At 42.8% G+C, this 26,560-nt stretch overlaps 4 protein-coding genes and 1 non-coding gene across 6 annotated transcripts; 3 read left to right on the top strand and 2 right to left on the bottom strand.

The window, feature by feature from the left end:
* Positions 1-1,552: 1,552 nt before the first annotated feature.
* LOC115669325 (putative E3 ubiquitin-protein ligase LIN-1) lies at positions 1,553-8,723 on the top strand. 2 transcript variants are annotated; one of them, XM_056321158.1, is made up of 17 exons: positions 1,553-1,710; positions 1,829-3,033; positions 3,121-3,184; positions 3,296-3,679; positions 3,788-3,873; positions 4,028-5,308; positions 5,726-5,870; positions 5,968-6,225; positions 6,303-6,612; positions 6,689-6,813; positions 6,897-7,016; positions 7,156-7,287; positions 7,515-7,637; positions 7,720-7,836; positions 7,917-8,060; positions 8,150-8,404; positions 8,523-8,723. In XM_056321158.1, the coding sequence occupies exons 2-17, from the start codon at positions 2,096-2,098 to the stop codon at positions 8,541-8,543; spliced, it is 4,503 nt and encodes a 1,500-aa protein (XP_056177133.1). In that variant the 5' UTR covers positions 1,553-1,710; positions 1,829-2,095; the 3' UTR covers positions 8,544-8,723. The 2 variants fall into 2 exon arrangements, with proteins under 2 accessions (XP_056177133.1, XP_030446425.2); XM_030590565.2 differs by having other exon boundaries at positions 1,553-3,033.
* Positions 8,724-9,519: 796 nt separating this feature from the next.
* On the bottom strand, positions 9,520-9,622 carry LOC115670113 (small nucleolar RNA Z161/Z228). The gene has a single exon (XR_004004475.1). It is a non-coding gene; the product is annotated as a small nucleolar RNA Z161/Z228 (small nucleolar RNA).
* Positions 9,623-9,979: 357 nt separating this feature from the next.
* On the top strand, positions 9,980-15,182 carry LOC115669985 (uncharacterized). The gene is made up of 13 exons (XM_030591160.2): positions 9,980-10,215; positions 10,314-10,404; positions 10,642-10,834; positions 10,931-11,021; positions 11,130-11,165; positions 11,285-11,383; positions 11,466-11,596; positions 11,703-11,751; positions 11,837-11,926; positions 12,009-12,062; positions 14,205-14,270; positions 14,689-14,786; positions 14,866-15,182. Exons 1-13 carry the CDS (start codon positions 10,138-10,140, stop codon positions 14,930-14,932), a joined length of 1,143 nt encoding a protein of 380 aa, XP_030447020.2. The 5' UTR covers positions 9,980-10,137; the 3' UTR covers positions 14,933-15,182.
* Positions 15,183-16,293: 1,111 nt separating this feature from the next.
* On the top strand, positions 16,294-20,387 carry LOC115669818 (tubulin beta chain-like). Its single transcript, XM_030590953.2, has 3 exons — positions 16,294-17,108; positions 19,102-19,371; positions 19,458-20,387. Exons 1-3 carry the CDS (start codon positions 16,709-16,711, stop codon positions 20,132-20,134), a joined length of 1,347 nt encoding a protein of 448 aa, XP_030446813.1. The 5' UTR covers positions 16,294-16,708; the 3' UTR covers positions 20,135-20,387.
* Positions 20,388-20,650: 263 nt separating this feature from the next.
* Positions 20,651-23,293, bottom strand: LOC115669819 (uncharacterized). Its single transcript, XM_030590954.2, has 4 exons — positions 22,752-23,293; positions 22,383-22,544; positions 22,204-22,274; positions 20,651-21,283 (listed from the first exon to the last, which is right to left on the bottom strand). Exons 1-4 carry the CDS (start codon positions 23,106-23,108, stop codon positions 20,983-20,985), a joined length of 891 nt encoding a protein of 296 aa, XP_030446814.1. The 5' UTR covers positions 23,109-23,293; the 3' UTR covers positions 20,651-20,982.
* Positions 23,294-26,560: the final 3,267 nt, after the last annotated feature.

Genomic DNA, 26,560 nt, shown 5'->3' with positions numbered 1-26,560 from the left:
CTAATCTCTCTTAGAATTGGACGTGTAGCAAATCGTCCAATCTCTTTTGAATTTGAACTTGTGACAATCATCCAATTCGTCTCTACTTTCGTCGCAAAATGGTAAATTTCATTGCACAAATTAGCGACAGAAAACAAATCCGTCGCAAAATTCGTCGCAAATTTACGACGAAAAATTAGTCGTCGCTAATTTGCAACGGAATTAGCGACGAAAATTTTCCGTCGCAAATTTATGACGAATTTTGCGACGGATTTATTTTCCGTCGCAAATTAGCGACGGAATTTGCGACGGAATTTTTCCGTCGCAAATTTGCGACAAATTTTGCGACGGATTTATTTTCCGTCGCAAATTTGCGACGGATTTATTTTCAGTCGCAAATTTGCGACGGAATTTGCGACGGATTTATTTTCCATCGCTAATTTGAGACGGAAAATAAATCCGTCGCAAAATTCGTCGCAAATTTGCGACGGAAATTTTTCGTCGCTAATTTGCGATGGAATTAGAAATCTGTCGCAAAGTTTGTTGCAAATTAGCGACGAAAAATTTCCGTCGCAAATTTCCATCGCAAAATTCATGTTTTTTTGTAGTGCAGTTCCATGGAGCTAATGGGCGGTTCCTGATTCTAATTTTTTCGAACCGGTCCTTAGTGGGTGGCTCTCAGTTTCAAGGTGAGAATCGCCCACTCGGACCATGCTCACCCTTGGAAGTACTATTTGCCACCCAATCCCTTTAGTGTATGTATAGAGTTCCTCTTTGTACCCAACATAAAGATCAAAGCAAGATGGAAAGGCTTCCTGCTACTTCAAAGTGGATTTGTTTAGTAGACTCTCCACGATTACTTTTGCGGATCCGTCGTTGACTTGGCTTGACTTGCGTCTTTAGCTCCGCCACTATTGTATCCTTCCCGGAGATTATACACAGTCTAAACGTGTGTTGTGAGAGTATTGTCCTAACAACCACCAAGATAGCCAGACTAGTAGCAAACGGGTTCGTGTGTCTTCTACGACGTCACAACTCTGACTCGCATCGTGAGTGAACCTCTGAACTGCTCGTACCGCATTGCTCAATAGCTATATACCTTGCGTGAGGAGACATCCCGACCACCAGCATCTCAATGGAGCTGCGATGACATGTTTGCCATCATCGAATTCTTTGAGCTGCGGTTGGTGCGGAGTTAACTATGGCTCAAACGAAATATCCCGTAGCAAGTGCGGCGAACCTATGGCGAACCTATGGTAACGTTGAGAGGGAGTAGCTAGCGCGGATCGCACTTCCCCGGCCTTTTCTTCCTCATATGAGAAGAGTGTTGTCAGGCCCATGGGCACAAGATCTAGCCCGGCCCAGCACGATTCGCTTCGCGCCAAAATTTTCGTTCAATAAACAAAGGGATCGCCGGGTCATATTCGTCTGGTCTGGTCTGGTCTGACGCTTAGTCGACCCGGACAACCAATGACGCCAAATGGCGATGACTTCCCGTTGTTAACTAACCAACTAATTAGCAGTCAAATCACGACAACTAATCTGATATTAAAAATGTTAGCACATTAATCAGTCCACTCCAATGCTTCCATCGTCATCGCCTTGCCGCCAGCCGAAGCCGGCCGGCTCAGCTACTCCCCCCTCTCTGTCTCTTTCTCCCTGGCGTTGAATGTTTCCAACATTCATTTCCATGGAAACTGTCCTGAATGAAGTCCTCGCAAATGGAACAGAGTAACGGCTTTCTTTAATCCCTTTTCATCTTCTTTTTCATTCCCATTTCCGGGTAGTTTACGAAGAGACTAAAAGAGTGCCGCCTCAGTTTTTCTAACCCGGTTTTTCGTTAATTTAGTGAATGATGAATTGCCCTGGTGCTTCTGTTGCATCGGCAGAGTTCGTGTCTGCATGAACCTTGTGCTTTATATCGATCGAGCTGCGCCGCTGGGACGGACTGATCAGGGGGTGGAGAGTGAAGAAACCGGTAGTTGCCATGCTGCAGTTTTGTTATGGGAGACTAGAGAATAAGGCTCGACTTAGCAGAGATCGTTTGAAACTGTCTGGACCAATGTCCGGATCAGAGTAGCCTGAGAGAGAGGAACAAGCAAGGCGACCGGAGAAAATGTCTGGCAATTACAGATCCTCAATGGACCAGGAGGACATAGTTCAGTTGTTGATCACGAACATCGGGAGTTTTATCCAGGACCGGCTGATCAACAAGGAGCAGAGGATACGCCAAAAGGAACAGTGTGCGGAGAGATTGGCGGCCGAGGGAGGTAGCAACCACATGGGCACCGAGGTTCGATATTCTGATCAGGCAGTGCTGGCGAATTTGGATTGGGGGATAGATGCCCTTGAAGAAGCTATCAATACCTCCAACATGGAGACGAAGCTTGCCCGGTTGGACTACGCTGAGAAGATGCTGCAAGTGTGCGCGATGTTGAATTCGCAGCAGAAGACCGCCGGAGTCCCCAATTTCTACCTCTCTGCTTGGGCGCAGCTCAATCTTTCATACTTGTGGATGCTGAGGAACGACGATCGCGAGTCCGCACTTCATGTCATTGAGATGTTCATTGTGGACCCTTTCTTTTCACGGATCGATTTCGCTCCCGATCTTTGGAGGGACCTGTTTCTTCCGCACATGAGCTCGATCGTCGGGTGGTACACGGAGGCGAGGCACAGGCTCGTGATGGATGCAATTCCGGACGCTTCTGACATGTCCTTCACGGCTGATATGGACCAGTTTCTCAACGAGTCAGTTGTCTTCTCGATGAGGCCCGATCAGATGGAGAAGATGCAGAAGCTCGAGAAGCTCTATCGAGAGTCCTTGGATGAGAATACGAGGCTTTATGCGAAGTACTATAGGGACTGCATGAACTGCGATTCGAGCAGCGGCAAGAAGGTAATGCCCATGTTCCCGATCGCAGAACCCCCGATGACTCCCTTGCATGAGTTGAGCCGTTCCATTCCAGATTACATGAAATTCGGTCCGATTCTGCCCAAGAGTTCGGGGTTTTCTCCGATCCTGCAATCAAATGATGGCGCGAGACAAGCGAGCAGGTTATTTGTTATTCGAATTAGTGCACTATTTCTTTGCATTTTAATTCTATTTCAGTATTAATTCTTTCTTTCTTATGTCTTCCACAGATTAAGAAATGTAGCCTCTGGTATTTCCGAGGATATGGAGGAGTATGTCGCCCGCGAGCACCACGTAAGTCAATACATTGTAACTGTCACTTGATACGCTCTTAAGCTCTGTCAGCTCTCTGAATTTCATCGAATTTTAATATGATTATGACTCAAATGTTGGATGCAATCCCAGGAAGAGCTAACTGACAAGAACGACAACGATTCTGAATATGAGAACGATGAGCCCTCCATGGTTTCCGAATATAAGAATCGCAGCCTAATCTCTCTCAAGAGTATGAGAATCGCTGAGGAAAAAAGCAACGGGCACGAACGACTTCCGAACCCAGCAAAAGTTCGATCGAGTCCCAAAATGTTCACTCCTGTCGATTCCCCCAAAACTACTTCTAAGGTTTCATCTCCAAAAGCCGACACATATGACAGAAAGGAACCAGCAGCAGTATTGCGCCTGCTTTCAGGACGCATCCGAGATTCCACAATGTTCAACTCTTTGCCTCAATCGCCACACCTAAATGGTGATTTCAGTATAAACTCTGCGAATTCGGATGGTGAAGTCATTGTAAGTTTTCTTTTGCACAGTCTAGACCCCTTCAGATTTGTGTTCATGTCCTTCCTCTGGTATAAATTGAAATGATGCATTCTTACTAAAACTGGTTTCTCAAGACAGTTGCCGCATAGAAGCTGCAGGAAAAGCAACAGCAGAGCACAGAGCATAAGCAATGACTATGTGAGAGGCCAAGTATTTGACAATAGGTAAGGAAGTGTCATTGGGAAGTAATAATCTGTAGTTTCTTGTGTCAACTTCACCAACTTGCAATGCAGGACCCTGACAAATACTGTTATCAAAATTAATGACTTTGGTACTTACTTTCCTCCTTATACATGTTACTCTTTTGCAATTCTGCAGTTTTCATACTGAAAGTGACGACGATAATAATAGCTGCATTTCGCTCCCACTATCTGACAATCAAACTTGTCGAACAAAACCGCCCAAAGATTTTGTCTGCCCAATCACAGGCCAGCTTTTCAGCGATCCGGTTACCCTTGAAACGGGTCAGACATATGAAAGAAGAGCAATTCAAGAATGGATAGAGAGGGGAAACACGACTTGTCCCATCACTCGGCAAGCTCTCTCCGCGAGCACATTGCCCAAGACAAACTACGTCCTTAAAAGACTAATCACATCTTGGAAAGAACAGTATCCTGATATTGCTCAAGAATTTTCATATGCAGAAACACCAAGAAACTCGAGGAGTTCTTCCTCTATGACCGAAAACCTTGAACCTTCAAATGTGTCCAGGACATTTGACTTCCCCACTAATACAAACTCAGATGGGTACACGAATCTGAGGCGCAAAAGATTTACACAAGGAGTAGTATCTACATCACCAACGAGTGTCATATCTCAAGCCGCTACGGAGACAATCATAAATGGGCTAAAGCCACATGTCTCATGCCTTTGTACATCAGAGGACTTGCAAGAATGTGAGGCGGCAGTCCTGACAATTGCCAAGACCTGGAAGGAGACAAAAGGGGATCCTGCAATTCATTCATACTTGTCCAAACCTACGACTCTGAATGGGTTAGTTGAAATATTATCGGCTTCACTGAATAGGGAGGTTCTCAGATATTCAATTTACATTCTCTCGGAGTTAATATATGTCGATGAATCTATTGGAGAGACCCTCACTAGTGTCGACTCTGATTTCGATTGCCTGGCTGAATTACTCAAGAACGGTCTTGCCGAGGCTGCTGTCCTCATATACCAGCTGAGGCCGCCATACGCCCAGCTTTCAGCCAACAACCTCGTACCCTCCCTTGTGCAGTTGATACTTAACAAAAGCGAAGATCTGAATGATCTCCAACTGTTAATCGAACCAAAGGACGCTGCTATAGTGATGCTCGAGCAGATTTTGATGGGAGGGGACAAAAACGGCCGGTCCACCAATGCTCAAAGTGTTATTTCGGCAAATGGAGTTCCGGGCCTGATCAAGTACATGGACAAGGTTGAAGTAAGGCAGTCAATTATCTCCATACTACTGTGCTGTATGCACGCTGATAGAACTTGCAGGAATTTGATAGCAAACAGAGTCGAATTGTCTTCGGTCCTTGACCTATTTCATGCTGGAAATGACAATGTAAGAGGCATTTGCATAGACTTTCTGCTGGAACTAGTCCAAACGGACAGGTACTTTCTGCTGGAGTATACAAATCTAATTTATGTTAGCATTCACTTGTCATGCAAGCTTCACATGTTTGAGCTTTGTCATTTGAAATGCATCAACATTCAGAAAATGAATGATTTAGTTAATTCCTCACGTAAAACGAATGTATTCGTGTTGACCTAAATTAACTAAAGTCTGGACCTAAGGAAAGTTCAGTTACTAATTTGCGGATAAAAAGTTCATAGTACCACATGTTTCATCGTTGTGATGGTTCACATATATGGTCTGATAAAGTCGAACCTTATGTAACGATTTCAATTCGCATAGGCATTAGAGGGCTTATAGGAAACACATTATGTGGCCACCTCTATGTTACTATCTTGAGCACTTTTCTTGTCATTTTCTAGTAGAAGCATTAATACATGATTTTGTTGTCTCAGAAGAACAATCTGCAACCAGATATTGCAGTTGATCAAAGACGAAGGTGCATTTAGCACCATGCACACCCTCCTGGTGCATCTTCAAATGGCTCCTATGGAGCAACAACCAGCTATTGCTACACTTCTTCTTATGCTTGATCTCCTGGTTAGTACTTCTTCCTCTCAAACACCGTCTGCATCAGATATTGCAGGTGCAGATTAAACTTAGAACTCACATATTCGGTGATTTTTCACTTTTGCAGGGAGAACCTAGGAACATGAGCATTTACAGGGAAGAAGCAATAGAGGCCCTGATCGAGGCACTGCAGAAGAAGGATTTTCCCAATTCCCAGATAATGGCTTTGAATGCTCTATTATGTCTTTCGGGACGCTTGACCGCCTCGGGAAAATCCTGCACTGAAGCTTGGTTGCTGAAGGTTGCAGGGTTCGATCAACCATTCAATGCTCTAATGAAGGTGGAAAGGCCAACAATGCATGAGAATGAATTGGCAGAGACAATGGTTGAATACATTTGTTCGGTAGTTCATGTACATTCATATGCACATTCCAAAAGTCTAAAAGCTTCTCTTCTATGTAGGAAGAGGAAGAGAAAGCTGCAAATTCTTGGGAGAGAAGAGTGGCCTTTGTCCTTTGCAACCACGAAAAGGGATTCATTTTCAAATCTTTAGGGGAGTGCCTCAAAAGTAATTCCATTGAACTGGCGAAATCATGCCTCGTGATTGCCACGTGGCTCACGTACATGCTTTCTGTTCTTCCTGATACCGGCATGAAAAGTGCTGCTCGGAAGTCTTTCCTCGATGAATTCATAAACGTGCTCCAGTCATCTAAGAACTTAGAGGAGAAGATTTTGGCCACCTTAGCAATAAAAACTTTCATCAGCGACCCAGGTACGATCCATTATAGTGTAGTTAATGCTCACATTTAGACGCCGCATAAATTGACAGGTTGCTATCGAATTTTCAGCGGCACTTGAAGAACTGGGAATGTACGCTAAATGCATTTACAAAACGCTGGGAAAGCTGAAGAAGCATTCAGTATTAGTTGCTGACATATTAAAGGCCTTGATGAACTTGACATCTGTGAATGCAGTAAGTGGTCCTATTCTGCTTGCTGTGAATCAAGGGTTGTATATACATATGAGCAACTAGTGATTTCTAATATCCTAATTTAGACAGAGTTATGGAGTTACAGTGAAGTGATCGAATTGGAATCGTCTGCAAATGGCGAGGTCCTGTCTTTGCTTCATTTGAAGGGACTGCTTCTAAGCAGCCATTCTGACGGAACCATTAAGGTTAGATGCAAAGCAAACCACTGTTTTCCCAACTTTTAGGCTTCATTCATTCGAAAGCAAGCACACGACATGCTCATTCTATCGCAAGATGGCTTCCATAACCAAGTCTTCTCTGATCATGCGCGTTATCTTGCCATAGGTCTGGGACGCTAGCAAGAGGGTCTTGAGATTGATCCAAGAGGTTCGCGAGCACACAAAAGCTGTTACATGCCTCTACGTTCCCCCTTCTGGTGACAGACTGTACAGTGGTTCCTTGGACAAGACGATCCGGGTAAATCATCTCAAAATACACTATTTGCGTCCTTCTAATTTAGATCATGACCAATTCATAGACCTGAACTTGACCAATGGCACAAATACAATTCACAGATAGTCCATCTAAGATCTTTACCTTTGTTTCCTCGTTCACAAAGTGGCCTTGCACGACTAGGCAGATGAATAGACTTTGCTATTGCCTTATAATGCTAACAAGGTCGTCGTTCCATACTTCTTCTGCAGGTATGGGTAATCAAAGCTGAAGAAGTCCATTGTGTTCAAGTCCATGATGTGAAAGAGCCGGTGTACGAGCTAACCGCCAACGCGCATATCGCATGCTTCATTTCTCAAGGAACCGGGGTCAAGGTAAGTGCTACTTTTCACACATACTTATTGATCTGATTGGCACGAGGACAAGGATAGTAGCCAACTCCCTATGCCATTTCAGGTATATAATTGGTCAGGGACTCCAAAGCATATAAATTTCAACAACAACAGAACGGCACGGTGCCTCGCCATGGCCGGGGGTAAGCTCTACTGTGGCTGTTCTGGATACAGCATCCAGGTACAACACTAGATATCTTTGCATTCTCGCAATTAACAAATCAACAGTCACAAATCTTCGAGCATGCTACAATGTCGTAGGAGGTGGACTTGGCAAAGTCGACATCGGGTACGTTCTACTCAGGGACTAGGAAGTTGCTTGGGAAGCAAACTATTCATTCCCTGCTTATTCACGATAGCCTTCTCTTCGCCGGCGGTTCATCCGTGGATGGAACAGCGGGAAAGGTACGACTTTCATTGCCCACCGTCCATTCATATAAAATTCGACTGATAAATGAGTTAAAACTTATGTTTTCTGAACTTGCGCATGGAAGGTATTCTCTCTGCCCAGTAAGGCCATAAGCGGGTCGCTCTCGACGGGGTTCGACATCCAACGGATGGCAGTGAGCAACGACTTCATATTCACGGCAACAAAATGCGGGATCATTGAGGTCTGGTTGAAAGAGAGAGTTGCGAGGGTCGCCTCCATCAAGATGGGCAGTGGAGGGAACACCGCCAAGATTACATCCTTGGCCGCGGACGCTGACGGAGGCATGCTTTTCGCTGGCTCCTCAGATGGCAAGATCCAGGTCCAAATTGAACTCAGATTCCAAAAACTATGGTTTAAGAAACTCAGAAGAAAAAATTGGGACCTCACTTATCAACAATGAATTCATCCTATGATGTTCTTCCTTCTCTATTTTGCAGGGTTGGACTCTCCTGGACTAGACACACTGCCAGCTATAGGAAGAAATATACAAACTATAGTGCAGATCATGCCAGCAGAAAAGAATAGAAATTTTGTATCTTGGTATATGCTTGGCAATCATGATTTTCCTTTATGTACGAAGCTGAATCGTATGTCCCTTGACATTACATTTGTATCAGCCTGATAACGTTGGACGTTAGCCGCAGTTACAGTTAAATGGTTCGCGGTTTTCAAGTGATACAAATAATTAATTTAGAGAAATTTTTTCAGATCGTGAACGATTTTTCTCGAGACGGACCTTAACCCAATTCAATCACATATATTTATTTTTCGCAACTTAACCTAATTCAATCGCATATATTTATTTTTCGCAAGGCAAATCTTAACCAATTCAATCTAGCAACTTAACCTAATTCAATCACATACATTTATTTTTCGCAAGGCAAATCTTAACCAATTCAATCTAGTATCACTTTGGTTCATGTATCACTTGGTAATCCACCGATTAATTCGCGGCTACCTATTTGAAAATCCGGAATTTGAGCAGCTGACTCTGGATTCTTACTTTGCAGCACGACCCAGGTCATGTAAATTCAGTTGGTCCGAATGTCTCAGCAGATTTGGTCATGACCAAATCATCCAAACAAGGCTCCTCATTGTCCGAGATAATATCATAGAATCGGACATTAAAGAAAAAGTTGAATCGAAAACCATTTTAAAGGACGATGTTTCGCTCAGGGCCAGGCATTTCGAGGCACTCAGAATGAAAAGGACTTAGTGATGTTAACAAAGGCTTTCACAGATCTTTCCGATCTCAAATCGCATTTGTTCTGCACTCCTCATCGTGCCCCAGTCCAGGCCAACGCGCCGTGGAGTACAATCGGATGAAAAAACGAAGAGAGGACAACGAAAGCAGAGACTGCACGGATGAAACCGAGGAAAACAAACAACAGCAGAGAGAAAAAGGAGGGGGATTTCGTAATGGATGAAGGAAGGAATCATCAGGAACATTGGATCATTATAACATCAGTGCTCGACACTGAGCGTGTCTCAGACGACCGTCGTGAGAAATTTGTAATCCAAACTCATCATCTGAATCCCCTCCATCATCACCATCACTACTACATAACCACACGCGAACACAAGAACACGGGCACCCACGAAGGCATCGAACACAGAGAGAAAGAGGACGCACGAAGGCTTCGAACACCGAGAGAGAAAGACAGGAAAGGAACGAAGGAGAAGGAGAAGGAGAAGGAGAGGGAGGAGAGCTTTGGAGGTGACGGGATGCAGAGGGCGTACTTATATGCATTCGGTCGTGGAGGATTAGGGTTTTCGTCCCCCGGAAATTACGGTTCTGCCCACCATGGGCCGTGCGTTCAGTTCCGGGCCGGCTCGATGTTGGGCCTCGGCCCGTCCCGGTTTTGGGCCCGGCCCGGGAAACGGTCTCTTGGACGCCAGGATCGGGGAGCGCTCCGTCGAGTCCCGCACTTCGCACCGACGCCAACCTCGCCCTTAAGTCCTCTCTCTCCGAGAGATCGCCGGAGATCGACGGACCGACGCTCCCGATCCCCCTAGTCCCACGGCGTCCGACCCGCCTCCGCCGCGCCGGTCATGGCCTCCGATGGTCTCCCTCCGTTCATCGCTGCTCAGCTCAATTACCTCGTCTACCACTGCCCTCTCGGCGTCAAGGTACCGGGCTCGCCTCGACTCGACTCGCGAAACCCTACCTTCTTCGTTTTTTCCGGTTTTTCGTCTTTTCAAGAGCGAGCGCCGGCGTCGTGTTGCAGGTCGAGAACGTGTGGTCCGGAAGCAAGAGCTACCCCGGGGTGCTCGATCGGTTCACCCTGTTGATTCCTTACTGCCTGGACTACATAAAGTGTCAGTCGCATCTCTTAGTGCTCTGCTTTTTATGGCATAATCAGTGTCCGATCTGTTTAGTTTGCGCGTTCCTCAAATGTCTGGACTACGCATATAGACACAATGATGTCGGAAGATTTTAGGTTGTTTATGTGAAGCACAGATTTTTGGTATTTCTCTATCATCTCGGCTGCATTAGATTTCGGCGATTGAGTGCAAAACTTGGTAATCTGAGATGATTCGTTGGTGTTTGTGTAGGGGATGTTCTGTACAATGCAGAGTTCCCCCTCTGTGCTCCGGATGTTATATTTGGGCCCGAAGATGAACATTTTCATCCGTTTCGGCTGAGGAGCAGGGAGGGAGGAAACGATATGGAGGGAGCTAAGAATAGCTTGTCTGATTGGAACCACAAAGACCCTACTCGGCTTTCTGCTCTCATTCAAGAACTGAGGCAAGTGTTCTCTCGAATTTGATGCGTCGTGGTTTGTGGATCTGAGTGCTCTAAACGGTTGAGAGTGGTTAACGGGAGAATGACTTTGCTAATTAGGGATGAGTACATGGCCTATCAGAGGAGACGTGCTGGAGAGGTTCATGATGATAGGCTGACATTCGAGATTAGCACTATTTTGTCTAGGGAGGTAAATCACTCTAGACACTCGAGATTTTGACACTTCCATTATATTATGAGAAGATGTGGACTAATCCTCATCTTCTTCTTGTGCATGATTCCCTTTTCTTTGCTACAGGGAATTGAAATGCATATGAGTTCTGGACTTGAAAAGGTATTTCTTGGAAGGATGCGTCTTGTATTCTCATTTAAGTTACAAGTGAGCAGTAGTATTGATATTTGAATAGCCTTCAATTATATTTCTGGTTATTGTGCCTTTGAATTTTAGCGTAGCCACAGGAGGTAAAGTTTGCAGTTCCACTGGTGGACATGAATATAAACAAAATGGTGCGTGGATGCCCTTGGAGACATCTCCAGAAAATACATTTACAGGTCTCCTCAAATTTTACGTTGAGAAGGTCTCTTTAATTCGTTGGCATGCATATGGCAATATGTGAAATTTTGATGGCTGCAGGTTGTGTATCCAGTTGGAAAGAAGTATGTATCTGCTGCTTCTGCCCCTCGTCTTAAATTAGTGTCTACTCCTGAATTGAAGGCTTTATTTTCGGTGGATGATGTCAAGCTTCCTTCATGGGTGGATGGGATGTACGTATACCTATGTGTTGCGTGGTTCATGATCCTATTTTTCTCGTAGAAAAGTACTTATTTTCAAGTGTTGCTTTCTCACGCCTTGATTTTCTCTTCCTGGAAGGTGCATGGCTGAATACCTTCCCCATCTCGAAGAATCTCTTCAAGGACAGGTTAGCTGCATAGTTACTTGTGACTGTTGATATCTTTTCGAATAACTATTATACTTAAGAAGGTTAATGGCTGAACTCTTCTCAGATTTTGGAAGCAGTTTCACTAATTGATACTAGGAGGCACTTTATTGAGGAATTAGCCCCTGTGTTTGGCAGACCAGTGGAAGCTGATCCGGTATGCATGATCAAATGTGTGCATGGGCAGATATGTCAATCATTATGACTAATTCCTTAATACTCATGGCTTATTTTGCCAGGTCTTTTGCAGAAAAGTAACGCTTCTGGTGGTCTCTGGCATATTTACCTTTCTGGTACCACTTATATTTCGCTACGTCTTCTTTATTTGAGAGTTTCATCGGACTAGAGGTTTGAGCTATTTTGCTTTAGGCAGTGTTCTCATAGTAGTAGCTATTGTAAGACTGGCGTTAAGATGCGTACGCTCAGATCCATCGAGGTACTAAATAAAAAATATTGAATTATGGCTCATCGGGAGAGTGCATGTTACTTGCTGCATTTCCTTCTGTCAATGATATCTAAGATGATAACTAAGCCACTTTGCACAAGGTCACGATTATTTTGTATCACTGCTTCTTATGACGGCAACTATCTCAAAAATTTATTGAACTTTCACTTCATATAGAGATAAGAGTAGTTCAGAAAACCAGGCAATGTTCTCTGTTGACTCTTCAACATGGACACGGATGATTTAAGTCCACAGAATTGTGAAAAAATGAGTTAGAATTTGAGAGGGTCCACTAGTAGATGTGGGGAGTTCTGGCAAAAGAAGCTTCACGTGAACTGCAAAATAAGTGTGTGAACAGTCCGAAGTTGGCATTGCCGATTGAGGAGAAAGGTGACTGCAATGAAAGTTTGGCATCTATGGAGTTGTTAAACACAAATTAGGATCTGAGAGAAATACTGGTAGATGTGTGAAGATCTGGCAAAAGAAGCTTAACAAGAGTTGCAAAATAAATGGTTGAACAGTCTGATGTAGACCTCAGTAGACTCATCAAATGGTTGGGTCAGGTCGGGCCAGGTTTGGGTCGGGTAAAATATGGTCTGACCCAAATAGACTCATTTAACCCATTTTGATCCATTTTTCATGCAATGCAAAGATAGCGACCCGTACCTATACCTGTACCCGACTTGTACCCAACCCATACACGACCTAATTCATATTGTTAAAACACTTTCATATTTAACCCAATCTAGAAAAACTCATATCCAAACTGAGATGAGAGTATGGAGTGAGCGAGCACGAAATCGAGTGAGGGCGACGGAGAATGAAGAGGAGAGTGAGGGCGAGAGAAAATGAAGAGGGAGTCATAGAGGTGGATTGGGTCTAAGTAGTTGTAAACCCATTTATGACCCATTTAACACCCATATTATGTTTAAACCCATTTATGACTCATTTAACACTCATATTATGTTTAAACCTATTCATGACCCTTTGGATGCATATAACTAACTCATTAAATGACTCAGCCCATCATATATGGGTTAAAAAATGGGTCTATGACCCATTTTAACAGGTGTAGACCTCAGCGACTAAGGTGAAAGGTGACTGCACCAAAAGTTCCATTCTTTGACTTCGCCCATATGATCTCTTCATACAAAACACATGACTTCAAGATAATGGAGTCATGGTTATAATTCTTTCTCCATAAACAGGGCTCTAATGAATAATTTTCCCACATCATTCTTCTTTTCCTACTCTTCTGTATCTTCAGTACCCAGAGCAATTGTATATTAGTTAAAATAGCTGTCGAGTGTCCATAGTATAGTGATTTTAAGCTATTGGCTGGTAATGGCCAGTCTGCAGTTCTTAGACATTGCACGCAGAATAGCAATTGGCTTTTAAAGATAGGACTGGCAGATGAATGCTGAGATGTTAAAGCAATGAAACTAGATGGTCACAGCTGGGGGAATGCATGTTCAGTGGTCAAACTGATTGGCTGTCCTCATGTCATTGATAGAATTGGTGACGATAAAGTATGGGCTGCTGAATGTTAGGATGGTCATCAGCAGAGGTGATGGTGTGCTAGTTGAATATCTGGAACTAAGATATGAGGACCGGCCTTCAAGTAGTGGTAGGTTGAGCATGTTTGCTGATGTCTAGGCTGCTGACCTATTACTAGTTCAGGTGAAGACATGGTAGATTTCACCTGGAAGGATCCGTGCATGAAGTATTGTAATGCAGTTAATCAATGAACAGATTAGGTCATACTGGCGATACTATTTGAGTAGTATTTGGTGATGAAGCTTCAATTTCCATGTTCTGTTCCAATAATAAGTGGGCTTTGCTCACATATATAACAAAGAAGCACACCCTTAATCTATGAACTTTTGCTATGAAATTTGCCTGACATTCTAGCTCTCTTTCTGAAAACATTCTGGCTCTGCATGCCTTCTGTCTATAATATTCAAAACTTCTAAAAGTTGTATTCCTCTAGGTGCACCTTTTCATTCCAACACAATTTCCTAAACAACAACCAGCTCTGATGCTACAGAGTTCTCAGGTAAGTTATTCTTTAATGTATATTGGCTTTGGTTTATGTGATAAGTACATGCGTATGTTCTGGAGAGTGGCGGGCAACAGGAAGTTCATAAACATTTTTTAAGCTTCATGCTTTTGACTCCCATTAATGCATGAAAGGAAAAGCTTTCAATATTGCAATAACTGCGAGTATTTCAGATTCTTCAAACAGAACTTGACAAGCACGAACACGTGGCCTTTGGTTCAGATAGTTCAAACCCCCTGATTCTCTCTCTCTCACACGCGTGCACACGCATACACTTGCACATTTGGCAGAGTCTATTACTTTGATCGGATTTAATATTTAGGAAGAGGTTTCTTTTCCCATTTCTGTTGTGGATGTACAGAATGCTTCCTAATGGAAACTTGTTTGCTAGCTAAAATACTTACATTGGTTGCAGCACTTTAACTCCCAAGGTGCACCAATCAAGTCATTACTTCTGACCGATTACCCATGGAGTCCGAGATGGGAAGCATCGCAGATGGCTGAGAGGATACTGTGAGTTTCTTGAACTGTCGAGTTCTTTCTGGGTGAACTTTCTACCCGATTTTGCTAATCCAAGTCCCGATTATCATAGTGAATTCTTGGTGGACGAGTCTTTGAACTTCAAGAGATACTGCAACGAGGCGCAACAACAAACATAGCACAATCTTCTGGAATGCTGGTTCACCTCGTGGTCAGTCTGTACCTATTAAAATTGTCTGATTCGGCTCCGTTTGAACTCTCTGTTTCTGTGAATAACGACACTATATTTCTGCGGATCTCGAACTGCATCTGAAATCATTTTGTCCTGGCATTTCACTGAAGATCCATATCATGTTATCGGATAGTGTATGAGATGATGGGATCTTGAGATCCCTTGCGGGTGATATATGATTAATCCTTCTTTTGCAATCTTTCGCATGGAGGATCTCTGCTACGCAGTTCCTGCGAGCTCTCTGTTCTTGAGAGAACAAACTACATCGCATGTGCATCAAACGTGCGAGGTTTATTAGGCTGTAGCGGTTGGGCCAATCAACATGTCTCGTTCGCTAAGGCTCAATCACTTTTAAACTCTTCAGGAGTGTAAAATTTAACTTCTCTCTCTCGCTCCCTCAATGTTTAATCGAACGATCCAGCTTTGGTATATAAAGTTTAGCACTTGAGGATTAACCGACGACTACATGAAAAGAGGAGTACGAAGAACACACGAAGAACGAACGTATAAAAACAATGCTTGGGTTAAACTGATTTCTTTACTTCCAAACAGGAAGATTTCCTGCTTCTAACTTCTGTGGAAGCTTTGCATACATATATTTATACATATTTCTTGAGTTACTGTCTATGGCTTCGCTTGAACATATTGACATGAAATCAAACGAATCGTAGTCTTCACATTATCATCTGCCCCCACGATGGGACAACCCACCTGGACCTACTCTTCAAGCTCTTTCATAAGCAACATTTTGAATGCGAGATCCACAACATCCAATAGCAGTAGATTAGATCGTATGGCTTCTTTCGCCCTGCGGTGCACGTGATGTTATGGGGCATAAGATCAAGCGAAAATCCGGGAGTTCCACCATCACGGCGATCTCGTGCAATTATTATTAATTTGCCTGAAATGCAACCTGATGGACTGCTACCATCTCGTCCGCACATGCATCCCACATGCATTTGCCTTGTCCATATGCTCCCACCTCCCTCTCTCTCTCTCTCTCTCTCTGTCTCTCTCTCTCTCATTCATGAAATACCATCATGCGGATCTGGAGTAATTTTTTACGTGCAAATTGGTTACAAGTCCAATGTACACGAGCCATCGATCTCATGGGTCTCGTGTAGATCTAACCGGAGGTGGATCACCTGTATCTCGGTGATAACTTTTTTGACATGACACGAAATGAGAACATAGATTAGTGTTAGGTCTACCATGGGTGCGAAAACATATTTATATCTTTTCCCATTCAATGAGTAACGCTCGCAGTCGGAGCCAGCTTCGCAAGTAAATCGTTCGAGGGTCGTAAGAAATACACTACACAGCGGTAATGGACCTGATCCCGAGTCCCGAAAAATATACCCTGCTCAAGTGCTCATCATCAAACGTTTCGAGGACCCGGAATTAGGATCCATCTCGACCGTCGGATTCTCGACGGGACGGGTATAACCGCTGTGATCCAACGGATCTGGAAGCCGTATGCAATCCTCCCTCTGTTATTCTCATTTTAACCGCCTCTGTCTCTCTCTCTCTCTCTCTCTCTCTCTCTCTCTGCATATAACTGCCGTCGGACCGACAAGAACACACGCAGAGCAGAACAGAGCAACCCGCATCTCCATCGCCATCGAAAGCCCGCAAACCGAACAAAGCTTCTCCCGATCCCCGAGCCAAATCCACCCGCTCCGAAGGAGAAGAAGAAGGAAGAAGAAGAGGAAGGAAGGAGAAGATGAGGGAGATCCTGCACATCCAGGGGGGCCAATGCGGGAACCAGATCGGGTCCAAGTTCTGGGAGGTCATCTGCGACGAGCACGGCGTCGACCCCACCGGCAAGTTCACCGGCGACGCCTCCTCCGACCTCCAGCTCGAGCGCATCAACGTCTACTACAACGAGGCCACCGGCGGCCGCTACGTCCCCCGCGCCGTCCTCATGGACCTCGAGCCCGGCACCATGGACAGCATCCGCTCCGGCCCCTACGGCCAGATCTTCCGCCCCGACAACTTCGTCTTCGGCCAGTCCGGCGCCGGCAACAACTGGGCCAAGGGCCACTACACCGAGGGCGCCGAGCTCATCGACGCCGTCCTCGACGTCGTCCGCAAGGAGGCCGAGAACTGCGACTGCTTGCAAGGTATAATCTTATTTCCTCGTCGCCCGTATATGCATTGTTCCCGTGCGTGTTTGCTTGAGATCTGATCATCTGATCAGTTTGAGCATTCCCCGAAATTTGATCTTTGCAATGCCGGTTTCGGTCGTGCGCATTGGATCGGATCTCGCGTTGTGTTCGAATATATTCATGTGAGTTAAGGAGATGTGCTGAACAACCAACCCATTTGGTGATCTCTGTCCATCGTAACTTCTCATTTCATCCATATTCACGATTCAATCGACCACCATCATACTTCCAATTCATCTTCCGTGTAATGCATTCTCAGTGTAGGATTGAAGCCTTCGCATTATGTTTGATCTGCATGTAGTCCTCCTCGAATAGTTTGTCCTACATTCTTTAGATTTCAATCTCGGGTTTTGCTTAGGATTGATTGCAATATGGCCCTGTTGGTGAAATGGGATAAGACCCGCGATTCGATTGGCTCGCTGAATCTTTAGGACAGAAACGAGAGCGAGACAGCTAATGCTTGAGTGATGATAGTAGCAGAGTCGTCGTTGTCAAGCTCTGCTCTGCAGTCGTTTCAAGGGTCATGATGCACCAGAGGCTAGCACCGACATCAGGCCTTAGGCAATAATTGCCCATCTTTATTGAATGAGACAAACTTTCCTTTCTGGCGTTTCCTTTTAAGCAAGTATTATTAATACTCATCATGACTGTTGAATAATGGTCATTTATGTAAAGTAAATAATGGGGATTAGCCTTTGGGCCCTGGTGGGGAAAAAAATGGGAGCTTGAACTTTATAGTACTGGGTCGATGATGAGGCTTCTTGGTACATGGTGGTGGGCCTGTCTTTTGTCTCTCCTCTTGTGCTTGTTTGTTCATGCTTTTTTCCATGACTGGAGACTCACATGCACTATAATAAACCCAGAAAGACAGCTACTTGTCTCCTCCCCAGAGAGAAGGATGACTGGGATGGCCCATCTTCCTGTTGTGCCGACGAAAATCTGGTTAAGAAGCACTTCTATCAGACAAGGCATGCATATCAAATTCTACGCGTAAAGTCAAATAATTTATAATTTGCTTAGGCACGGAAATAAAAACCCTTTTGATCTTCCTGTTTTCCTATCATACGCCCAACTCTTTTGGGATGCTTATCGGCTTCAGTCAATGGCATTCCAGCTTCTGAGGCTTTTCTTTCACTTTGCTAAGATGTTGATGACGACGATACTTGATATGGGACAAGCTAATATATGAGCCGAATCTGATCACCAGAAAAATAAAGCAACTGCTCTCTTAGGTACTTAAGTTAGAACCTGGCATTTTGGTTAGCCTGGAGACTAGATTTGTAGATTTCCATTGAATCAAAATACAGTTTTCAATGTTTGGAGCTACATGTTAGTCCTTAGTGAGCATTAAGTGTATTGTGAATAGACAATACAAGACTGGAACTTTGTTATAGTGATAACAAACGAAGCTTATGATCACACCTTGCTTTTTGATGCAAATAGTCTGTCATGGCTATATTTCTCAGTACTTCCCACTCCTAGTTTTTCATTGCTAATCGACACGATTGGGAAACGCTGATGGTGTCGCAGTTAGCCTTTGTGGAAAAGACATTTCTAAATCTTCGAATTCTTTAGAGTTGCTTTCTAGAATTTATTTATTCATTGGTGATCTGGATCTGCATGTTTTTTTAGTGCATCTCTCCTTGTTCAAGTACATTTCTGAATCTTATAATGTGTTTGTTTTTTGCAAACATTAAGTTGTGTAAGAATGTAACCATTTTATCTGTTCAAATTTCACTAGTTCTTATCCCATGGTAGGTGAGAATTCACATTAATCCAATCTGTCTTTTGAAGCCGGAACTGGCACGATAGATCTCTCTCTTTTGATGGATACTATCCGTGATGCTCCAACCGTAGTGGCTGAGTGCAAATGGTGGAGTTTTTACGCAGATTCTAAATTCTTTGCCGGGGGTTAAACTCATTATTTATTTTTCTTTCCCTCTATCAGGTTTCCAAGTATGTCACTCACTAGGAGGAGGCACAGGTTCGGGTATGGGAACTCTCCTGATTTCAAAAATCAGAGAGGAGTATCCCGACAGGATGATGCTTACATTCTCTGTCTTCCCTTCCCCAAAGGTGTCTGACACAGTCGTGGAACCATACAATGCCACCCTCTCAGTGCATCAGTTGGTCGAGAATGCAGATGAATGCATGGTTCTCGACAACGAAGCACTCTATGACATTTGCTTCAGGACCTTAAAGCTTAGCACTCCAAGCTGTGAGTTATATTTGAATTATCTGTGCAAACTGAAAAATATCGGCTCCTATGGTTCTAACATTTGCTTTCTGAATTCTGTGTCACAGTTGGAGACCTAAATCACTTGATCTCTGCCACCATGAGTGGCGTGACATGCTGCCTGAGGTTCCCTGGCCAACTGAACTCTGATCTCCGCAAATTGGCTGTGAACTTGATTCCATTCCCACGCCTTCACTTCTTTATGGTCGGCTTTGCTCCGCTCACATCTCGTGGCTCTCAGCAGTATATCTCCCTCACTGTTCCTGAGCTGACTCAGCAAATGTGGGATGCCAAGAACATGATGTGCGCAGCCGACCCCCGCCATGGCCGATACCTCACGGCCTCTGCAATGTTCAGGGGGAAGATGAGCACGAAAGAGGTGGACGAACAGATGATCAATGTGCAGAACAAGAACTCATCCTACTTCGTGGAGTGGATCCCTAACAATGTGAAGTCCAGCGTGTGCGACATCCCACCAAAGGGTCTGAAGATGGCGTCCACATTTGTGGGGAACTCCACGTCGATTCAGGAAATGTTCAGGAGAGTGAGTGAGCAATTCACTGCCATGTTCAGGCGCAAGGCATTTTTGCACTGGTACACTGGTGAAGGGATGGACGAGATGGAGTTCACTGAGGCAGAGAGCAACATGAACGATCTCGTGGCCGAGTATCAACAATATCAGGATGCCACTGCTGACGATGAGGCAGAGTACGAAGAGGGAGAAGAGGAGGCCTACGAGAGCTGATGTTTCAGAAGTTCTTCAATCATTTCTACTTGAATTGAGTTTTGTACATGGATCTATTTCCTTTATTTGTTGCTGTTGCTTATGTCCGTGTCAGTCTAAATTCTTTCACCATGTTGTTTCCCAAGACTGTGGAGTTCCTGGTTAATCGTTCTGTGTTTGTTATTTGAATTAAGCATTCCGGACTAGAAAGGCCACCAATTGTTCTTGTATTTTCACTTGCAGGTGATTAAAGCCGAGTACGCGTTTGAGATAATCTTGATACAAGTTCGGAAAGCAGTTGCTTGCACATATGTTTTATGGCCGTTACTGAGATTCCGGCGTCGAGTCGATCCTGCAGAATTTCGTTTTAACGCATTCTGAAACCTATACTCAATATGTTAGCCAACAGAAACCGAGCTTCTATAACAATCCTCACTCTCAAACACAAATTGCCATATGAGCTATTATTTCACTGTCGCAAGCAAGGAAATATTGGCAGAAATATGGTTGAGAGAGAGAGACAGGAAAAGCTCCTGATTCGCCAATATCGATCTATGATTTTACCATCTATGTATCAGTAGTTCACGAAATGCTCATCAGTCATCACTTCAGATCTTACCAATACAATATGAACTACTTAGCACATAAACAATAGCTCACTGACTAAAGCTGAATTGAAGAACTTGTTTTGTCGAAAATCAATTTCCTTCAATGCAAATGGAGATCTGTGAACTAAAATTTCAAGGAACTTCCCAATGAAAGAAATCACTGAAGAGCTAGATCTGTCCGAAGTATCCATGGAATCAATAAGGTAACGTCGGATCAAGCTCCATAATAAAAGATGATAAACGCAGCTAAGACCGAAAGAACTAATTACCCACTCTCTGTCTCTTTGTCCTAGAAATAACAAAGTCGTCATCTGAATCTTCGCTGTCTTCATCCTTGCGCTTCTTGGGCTGCTTCGACAATACTTTGACATCCGTTGTCTTCTTTTTGGAAGACACCGAAGAGGACAGATCTTTCTTCTTGATGGACACGGTTTGAGAGCTTCTCTTAACTGATACAGCAGATTTTGCTGGGGAACTGAGTTTTTGACCTTGGCTCTTTCTCTGTTTTTTCTCAAAAACCTTCTTTGCCTCTTCTTTGGGTAGCAACCCAGACTCCATCATCCTGCAATGACCAGAATTATCCTTCTCGTAAAATTGGACATAAAAAATTGTTAAGTGTGCAAACACAGAAAATGAGAATCCATGCGTACAAAAGATCTGATACATTCATCGATCCTTTTGATACCACCATATATACGATCCTCTGAAGTAAGCTAGACTATCAATGCTTTACTGCATGAAAAGACAGCAAGGCATATCGCACTCATGAGCAGGAGCATTGAATATCTACCAGGCAACAGCACATAAACTGCAATGCAGTATCGGTCCTCCGAGTGCATAACTGGAGGTATGTCATGCCAAAATGTGCAAAATAGCTTGCGCTTATTAGAAATATGCTAGACTATCAAGTACTCAAATAACCTCAGACTATCCGGTATACTTATGTGAGCTGACTTTCTCAATTTCTGTTGTGCAAGGGGTAACATTGGGTAAGTCTCTCAAAAAGCCAACAGCAAAGGTACCATTAATTCATCAAGAAACAATCATCTTTATCCCTATCGATTTGGGTATCACTAGGAAATTTACACTAAAGGAGCCACTGATGCTCTCATCACAGCCCATTATTTCTAACTAGATGAGCGGCACTTCTTACAGAATTACACCTAATCATGGTCATTTCCTCATTTTCAAGGTCCTCATTGAAGGCCAGCAACTTTGCGTAGCCAGAATAAACAGAACAGGCGTGATCTCTCAGACAGGATAAACAGAACTGGCCAGTACCACAGTACTGCCAAATCCAATTGACGTTGCCTATTGGCAATTCTCTCTTGTCAATTAGAACCATACTGCAAAAGCACAGTTATTTCGATTACACCATCATGAAGCCACATATATGGACAAGCTAGATTCACACCCAAACTTGCCAATCACAGTCAACTCTATTTTACTTCATACAAACAAACATATGGAATAGAAATTCACCAGAATTGCGCCATCTCACTGCGGGGAATTTGCTGGTGCAGCGACTCATAGAAAATCCTCAGTGGGTCTCTCTGCAAATCCAGATAACAATGTGAACTTCAACCATCATCTGGGAAAATCCACAGTTAACTTCATCACACAATACGAACGAGATTCATATAAGGACGAAACAGCCATACTTCTTCAGGAGGATCCCGCTTCTGGCCAGGCAAATCGTAGACCTTCTTCTCCCTCTTCTTCCCAGGTTCCACCTTCGACACAGCCGTGCTCTTCTTCCGCTTTACTTCAACTTTAACTGTCTTAACATCCTCTTGCTTGACTTTCTTCTTCACATTCACTTCCTTCAACCCAGAAAAAAGAAGAAAAACAACCAACTACTAAACCAATCTAACATTTGCCTTTTATCAGCACCACGCTCTAGAACAGAAAAGAGACCAATTTATCCTCTTTCTCTCTCCTTATTCAATTGCAATGATTCAGCAAGCAAACCAACCCATTAAAAAAAATCATCTTTTGAGAGCAACCCAGACCCCAGAACAAACACATACCTTGCCAAGCTTGACACTTGCCAGCTTCCTCGAAATGGGCTTGTCGTCGTCGTCGTCGTCTTCTTCCACCTTCTCTTCCTTCTTCACCTTAACCACCCTAGACCCGGGACCCGAGACCGAGGCCGAGACGGAACCGGACTTCTGGGGCCCCTTCTTCTTGTCGGAGCCGTCGTTGGATCCCCCGGCCTCCTCCTTCTTCGCCTTCACTTCCCTGGGGCGAGGCCTGGGAGAAGCGGCGAGGGCGGCATTGAGGGCTTTGCTCTTCCTGTCCTTGAGGATGGAGCCCAAGCTCATCCCGTCCTCGTCCTCGTCCTTCGCCGCGGCCGCCGCCGCCGCCGCCGCGTCCTGCGGCGGCATCGTGTCTTCTTTACTTAGTTCTTGCTGTTTCGCGGGGGACGAACGAAGCAAAAATCAAGATGGGAACAACGCTTTTTGCCAAAGAAGGATGCGGTGAGCTTCGGAAGCGGAGATTGAGGGAACTCCGACAAGGGAGGGCCGAGGTCCAGATACGCTGCCGTTTCGCCGGTTCTCTTCTCTTTCTTCCCCCTTTGTACAAAGTTGAAGTTTTCCTTTTTTTTTTTTTTCCTTTTTCTTTATCTCAAGGTGACCAAGCGAAAAAGTAGACCATCAAACGGGTAGGTCGGTTTAGGCCGGATCGAAAATGGTACGGCCTAAATAGACCCATTTAACATATTTTGATCCATTTCGATGCAAGCAAATGTAGTGACTCTTACCCAACCCATTTTTTGATTGGGTTAAATTTATAATTTAATTAAATCAACAAAAACTTACACCTAAATTGAGGTAGCGTGTAGTGAGTGAGCACAAGATCGAATAAAAGTGAGACAAAATGAAAAGAGATTCATATACGTGAGTTGGATCTAAGTAAATTGTATACCCATTTAACACTAATAATATTTGAGCCAAAAAAAACACCCATAGTATGTTTAAACACATTTATGGCTCAGGTACTGAATATAATTAACCCATATAATAACTCATCCCATCATATATGAGTTAAAAAATTAGTTTATAACCCATTTTGACAGTGTTCTCGCTTTTTTCACCCTTTCTTTTTTAACTTCTAACACCCCCTACCACCTTGAATTGATCAAATTACCTCTTGTGAGTCTCACTCTTAATTTAAGATTATTTCTTACCATTTTTCTTCGTTTTCTTTGGTTTCAAAATACTAAAAGATGAATTTATCATGTTCAACTCAAACAACAAAGAATAAGGTCGAATGTGGGGCATACTCTTGATTTAAAATTATTTCCTACAATTCTTCTTCTTTTTTGTTTTTCTCCCATCAGGGATGAAATTGGCGTCTTTCTTTTCCAAAAAATAATTTATATGGTAGATAATTAACAAGTTATTGTGTTAATGAGTTGTATAGTTCTTTTCTTTTACTAGAAACCAATATTCTAAAAATAAACAAAGTACAAGTAAAAGATTTGACCCAAAAAAAGAAGTACAAGTAAGAGTGAAAAGAATAATTAATCAGTTTTAATGAATGCATTTGGTTCAATTACAATTTTAATATGTATGATTACATTATAATCTGCGTATTTTGATTGCTTGACTTTCGTTTTATTCATTGAATCTAATATTCCAACCTTTCTTTATTTTTCATGCCATCATTGCATGATTTTTTTCAAAAGATATTTTCAAGGAATTTAAAAAAATGGCAAAATTAACTACATTAAAAATTCTAAACATCCAATATCATCATGCAAATTCAAAAGAAAATGCTTCTCAAAACATTATATAAAATATTTTTTTTGCCTTGATTACATGGAATAATTAGCCGTCGACAAAAAAAAATTATAACAATTGTGATTGTATTACGAGATAATCCATTCAAACGATTTGCAAATTGTCAATTCCAAACGTATCAGAATTTCTAAAGAAAGAATAGAAAAAAAGATAAGAAATAATAATTAAATATGGGACCTACAGGAGAAACTGTGGTCAATTTAAAGTGATAAGAAGCGTTCGAAGTTAAAAAAGGGGTGGAAAAATCGCGAGCCTTCGACAGATCTATGAAAAAGGTCCGGAAACTGGAAAGAGAGAGAGAGACGAGGATTTTCAATTAGATTGGACGGCGATGTGTGCCCTGAACGAGTTGGGCCTGTCCAATGGGCCTGATCGCCTTGTTGGCTTGGGCCCATTCATTCATCTATCTCTCTCTCATGTAATGTCATTCTTGTAGTTTTAATAAATTCGAGGTTATGCTCGATGGTTTCATATTTGCTCGGTTTTATGCTTAATTTAGTTCCCATCATTTTATGGGTTTTTCTTTACTTTTAAAGGTATCGTTGGTTAAAAGATAAAACTCCGCCTCTTATTTGCCATAACTTTCATTGCAACTTGAGACCCTGAGAAACCTCAAACTTTAGATTTAGCTTCAATTATATCCTAAACTTTTATTTTATCTCATAAAAGACCTCCAACTTTAATTCCATTTTCAATTCTACCATCACAACCTTTTACTTGAGTCTCATATTTACCCTCGTTAACCCTCTATCTAAAATCGTCCTTAGTGATTTACGTGGTATTGTCACGTCATTGCTCTAGTTTTTCCCCAAATGTGAAATATAAGAAGACATCTTTTGAAGATGAATTTCCACGTCAACTCAAACACTGTCTTCTTGTATTTGAAATTTGGGTAAAAATTAAAGCAATTAGGGTTGGCTTTCTTCATTTGCTCTTCCATCTCGCTCGGGAATCTTCGATTTTGCGCTCAATCCCGACCACACTAAAAAAATAAAAAAGGAAAAGAGAAAAAAATGTAAAAAAGAAAAAAAAGAAATGAAAAAGAAAAAAATAATAATAAAAATTCGGAAGATATTAAAATATTATTAAAAATTATCATCGTAACCCCTACAATCTCTTAATCATCTCTCTTTATAGACTTCCTAAATGCTATTGAGTGTGTGGTTGAAAAAAGTAAACATAGTCAATATGTTGTACTATAGAGCGTGATTTAATTTTTCACTAAGTTGTACTTGATCATAAGTTATTTTCTCCGTTTTACTTCTTCATTATGGCAATATGCATTTGACACGACGAAATCTGATGGCCGTTATGTATATATATCAGTTAAAATAGGAAACACTTTTTTTTTTGCTAGAAATAAAATAGGAAACACTTGATTCTAAAGTAATGTGAAGATATCTTGGTTTATCCTATTGGTCCATCTTGAGAAAATGTTATATGAATAAACTATAAATTTTGGCAGAATAAAATCAAAGGGCTGAAAAAATCAAGTAAAAGTTTTGGTTTTTTGTGTCTGCTACTGAATTTTCTGTTCACAGCTTATCTTATACATCCTCAGTAAATTGTGCGGCTGACAAATTCTGAATTGGGTCGTGAGGATCCAATAATTTGATGCAGGAAAAGGCACATCACCATCACCCCTCTAAGTCATCGCTGAAGAAGAGATACCTTCATAATCTATCCAAAAACAGCCACAGTTTGCCGACAAATACATAGCTTTTTGTACAGTTCCAAACGCACCCAATGCAGTGCATGCCTTTTAGCTTTGATTGAGATGGGTAGTGACAAAGGGACAAAACAATTGGGAGGTCATCCCAAGCCATTCATCGGACAAACCGAGATAATCCCTCTGGGGTCACCGTCCCCTCCATATTAGGCCATCGCATGTACAATGCTGCTCATGGTATAGGCAAGTTTCTTTCATTCTGTTTCTTAGCTTTTAGTGGGTGATCAACCGTTCAAAAGGACGATTTTGTTGGTTCCTCATTGCCCGGTGTGCACCATCGTCATTGATTCAAATTGGTACGTAA

Source organism: Syzygium oleosum, unplaced genomic scaffold (genome assembly GCF_021117445.2).
Source record: "Syzygium oleosum isolate NSW1041296 unplaced genomic scaffold, Sole_v2.1 Sole_v2.22, whole genome shotgun sequence".
Classification (NCBI taxonomy): domain Eukaryota; kingdom Viridiplantae; phylum Streptophyta; class Magnoliopsida; order Myrtales; family Myrtaceae; genus Syzygium; species Syzygium oleosum.
Note: the sequence above shows the minus strand (reverse complement) of the source record. Positions and strands in the feature narration are given on the sequence as shown.

Bases quoted from the DNA above. Each gene is read 5' to 3' on its own strand.
- LOC115669985 (XM_030591160.2), top strand. From the start codon at position 10,138: ATGGCCTCCGATGGTCTCCCTCCGTTCATCGCTGCTCAGCTCAATTAC. The intron at 10,216-10,313 runs GTACCGGGCTCG...GTCGTGTTGCAG, and splicing joins ACTGCCCTCTCGGCGTCAAG to GTCGAGAACGTGTGGTCCGG. The intron at 14,271-14,688 runs GTAAGTTATTCT...CATTGGTTGCAG, and splicing joins TGATGCTACAGAGTTCTCAG to CACTTTAACTCCCAAGGTGC.
- LOC115669818 (XM_030590953.2), top strand. From the start codon at position 16,709: ATGAGGGAGATCCTGCACATCCAGGGGGGCCAATGCGGGAACCAGATC. The intron at 17,109-19,101 runs GTATAATCTTAT...TCCCTCTATCAG, and splicing joins GAACTGCGACTGCTTGCAAG to GTTTCCAAGTATGTCACTCA. The intron at 19,372-19,457 runs GTGAGTTATATT...TCTGTGTCACAG, and splicing joins AAAGCTTAGCACTCCAAGCT to TTGGAGACCTAAATCACTTG.
- LOC115669819 (XM_030590954.2), bottom strand. From the start codon at position 23,108: ATGCCGCCGCAGGACGCGGCGGCGGCGGCGGCGGCCGCGGCGAAGGAC. The intron at 22,545-22,751 runs GTATGTGTTTGT...TCTGGGTTGAAG, and splicing joins CAAGTGTCAAGCTTGGCAAG to GAAGTGAATGTGAAGAAGAA. The intron at 22,275-22,382 runs GTATGGCTGTTT...CTGGATTTGCAG, and splicing joins AGCGGGATCCTCCTGAAGAA to AGAGACCCACTGAGGATTTT.
- LOC115669325 (XM_056321158.1), top strand. From the start codon at position 2,096: ATGTCTGGCAATTACAGATCCTCAATGGACCAGGAGGACATAGTTCAG. The intron at 6,613-6,688 runs GTACGATCCATT...TCGAATTTTCAG, and splicing joins AACTTTCATCAGCGACCCAG to CGGCACTTGAAGAACTGGGA. The intron at 7,288-7,514 runs GTAAATCATCTC...CTTCTTCTGCAG, and splicing joins CCTTGGACAAGACGATCCGG to GTATGGGTAATCAAAGCTGA.